At 34.3% G+C, this 3,267-nt stretch overlaps 1 protein-coding gene across 2 annotated transcripts in view; it reads right to left on the bottom strand.

Annotated features, from left to right (window-relative positions):
• Nucleotides 1-3,267, bottom strand: part of LOC107564959 (zinc finger MYM-type protein 4-like) — a 42,166-nt gene that overhangs the window by 35,000 nt on the left and 3,899 nt on the right. For both annotated transcript variants that reach the window (XM_016250138.1, XM_016250139.1), the window contains exons 2-3: nucleotides 488-535; nucleotides 134-346 (exon numbers count right to left, since the gene is read on the bottom strand). In XM_016250138.1, the coding sequence (XP_016105624.1) occupies nucleotides 134-346; nucleotides 488-503 (229 nt within the window). In that variant the 5' untranslated portion in view covers nucleotides 504-535. The remainder of the gene's footprint in view (nucleotides 1-133; nucleotides 347-487; nucleotides 536-3,267) is intronic.

The raw sequence follows: 3,267 nt of genomic DNA, 5'->3' as shown, positions 1-3,267 counted from the left end.
GTGAAAATCTCTATGCAGATTTCATGCACAAATTTGTGTCTACACACACTTAGTCAATCAGACCCAAGTATGTATGTTTAGCAAACCTTTTAGCATATCACAGTTTGCTCAGTAAATTCATTTTCAAACTCACCTGCATCTGCACAACTAGTTGGCACTCCATCTTGACTTTCGTTTTTATCATCGCTGTTCCTTTCCATCTGTTCCAAAGCTTTCTGAGCAAAGCTACTGTCAATTTCCCAGTCATCTTCATCTGTTCCAAAGACTGGAAGTCCATCAAGCTCATCATCCACTGGCTGACCACCGCTGCTCTCACCCTGATCAGCAGATGTTGTGATTTCAAGCTCTAAAGGATATATATAAAAAACAAAGATGATTTAATACACCAACATGCAAGATGAAACTAATAAAAACGGACTAAAAGAAACACCAAATGGAGTTCCAAGTGGAGTAAACTGAAGTGAAATTGAGGTATTTGGTTTCTTACCTGATGACTGGTCCATCTGGCCAGATCCGCTAACAGAGCGCTGACTTTCTAGAATTCAAAAGACATGGAAGGAGTGAAATTTTAATTTTGGTATCAACATACCGAAAAAAACAAATAAAATTTAAGGAACAAAAGGTAAGTTGACATAACACAAACTTCTTTTGTTGTGATTGCAGCATGAAATGTACATTTTCAGGCAGAAAAATGCAGACTTTAATTCCCAAATCAAATGTATTTACAAAACACATTTCATATTACAGAATAGTAATTTTACATTCACAAGAGGGAAAAAAAAACCATTCATTTGTCAAGACAATTGAAATAATATAAACATGTCAAAATTAAATGTTAAAAACATTTAAACGCAAACTGAAACCGTCTGTTTTATACATATAACTGAAACGTACCAGCTGCATTTACGGTAAACTTCATATTTCAAATAAATAGCAAAACAAAATTAGAGCTGGCAACCAACATGGAATGAGCAAAATGTGTGTTTGCAAGTGTGGGTGAGCAATAGAGAGATCTCTGGCAACCTATTCAGTACATGCAGACCTCAAAAGTAAAAACAAAACAAAAACAAAGATGTCAAAATGTTTTTGCATATTAACTCACATACATGTACATGATCCACACATAAATGAATGCTTTTCTTGTGTACAATGGCCTCTGGCTAAGAAATTATACCAACACTTTTTCATTTAATATTATGTAATTATTTTCACGTATTTAAAATGAAAATTGTCATTAATTACTCACCCTCGTGTTGTTCCAAACCCGTAAGACCTTCGTTCATCTTCAGAACACAATTTAACATATTTTTAATTAAATATGAGGGCTCTCTGACCCTCCCATAGACAGCAAGGTAACTACCACGTTCAAGGTCTAGAAAAGTACCAAGATGATCGACAAAGTAGTCCGTGTGACATCAGTGGTTCAACTGTAAAGTTACGAAGCTACAAGAATACTTTTTTGTGCGAAGAAAACATAAATAACGACTTTATTCCACATTTTAGTTTCTACTGCGTCACTTGTGGATGTGCGTTCACGTCAGTATCATGACACGAGCGTGTGGCGCCGCCGACCAGCGTAATGATGATAATTTTTGCATCATCAAAAATATCTTAAATTGTGTTCCGAAGATGAACGAAGGTCTTACGGGTTTGGAACAACACGAGGGAGAGTAATTAATGACAGAATTTTCATTTTTGGGTGAACTAACCCTTTAATGTATACCTGTAATGGCAAAGCTAAATTTTCAGCAATCATTACTCCAGTCAAGTCAAGTCAAGCCACCTTTATTTATATAGCGCTTTTAACAATACAGATTGTGTCAAAGCAACTGAACAGTATTAATTAGGAAAATAGTGTCAATAATGCAAAATGACAATAGTAAACACTCATTTTTCAGTTAAAGACAGTTCATCATTGAATTCAGTGATGTCATCATCCAGCTCAGTTCAGTTTAAATAGTATCTTTGCAATCATGTCAACGATATCGCTGGAAATGAAGTGTCCCCAACTAAGCAAGCCAGAGGCGACAGCGGCAAGGAACCAAAACTCCATCGGTGACAGAATGGAGAAAAAACCTTGGGAGAAACCAGGCTCAGTCGGGGGGCCAGTTCTCCTCTGACCAGACGAACCAGCAGTTCAATTCCAGGCTGCAGCAAAGTCACATTGTGCAGAGGACTCATCTGGTTCCTGTGGTCTTGTCCCAGTGGTCGTCTGAGACAAGGTCGAGTCTTCAGTGTCTTGTGAAAAGAAATCATGCTAACATGCTGATTTGGTGTTCAAGAAATAATTCTCATTATTATTAATGCTGAAATCAGTTGTGCTGCTTTCTATTTTTGTGGAAACCATGATCAATTTTTTTTGATGAACAAAGTTCAAAAGATATTTTGAACTTCGAGAAAATAATTTTTTTGCTTTTTTTTCCCTGGTATCTTTCAGAAACACAAACAACATGAATATTACATAAGATGACAACCTATGATCATTTAATAAGTTAATTTCAAGTGTCAAGGCCCAATGACCTGACTCTTTGTGTATCACCAACACCTTTTTCATCTCAGAATTTCCTCCCTTCATTAAGCTGTTAATTTTCTCTCCGTTTCTCTTTTTTCTTACTCTACTGATCATGTTTCAGGCTGACTGAAAAAAATAAAAATAAAAAAACAAATGTTTACATTTCAAACAATTATTTTAGTTTTAACACTAATGCAGCTTTTTTAACAGAATTTTAATGGTATACATGTAATAGAATCCAAAGTCTATTTAAAGGTGAAGTATGTCATTTCTGTGCCACTGTTGTCTTTTGGGAACTCAAATAAATAAAATGTCAAACTTGACTTTTAATCTACTTTGACAGTTTTCACAAACAGTGACATCTTTATTTTAATAATACGGTGAAACTTACCCTTCTCTTAAGTCTTGTTCTTGAAAGTTGCATGCTTCTCTTCATTAAGGATCCCCAAGAAAACGGCAGTTTAAAAATAGATTGTCACTCTGCAGGACTTCATAATTAGCGACTATATAGCATAGACTTCTTTGCATTATGCAATATATTAATTCATGAATAAATACAAATTCTTTTTAATTTTATGATTTTTTCATTTAATTATGTATTACACGATTTACATAAATATTTATTTTTAAGTAATCTGCCATCCATAAAAAGTATGCATTTAATGGTCAAAGTTAATAGATTATTTTATTGACAAGGATAGTGAGAGAAGACACATATATATATATATATATATATATACATATACATATACATA

The sequence above is a fragment of the Sinocyclocheilus grahami genome, unplaced genomic scaffold (genome assembly GCF_001515645.1).
Source record: "Sinocyclocheilus grahami isolate Dianchi unplaced genomic scaffold, SAMN03320097.WGS_v1.1 scaffold972.1, whole genome shotgun sequence".
In the NCBI taxonomy this organism is placed as follows: Eukaryota; Metazoa; Chordata; class Actinopteri; order Cypriniformes; family Cyprinidae; genus Sinocyclocheilus; species Sinocyclocheilus grahami.
Note: the sequence above shows the minus strand (reverse complement) of the source record. Positions and strands in the feature narration are given on the sequence as shown.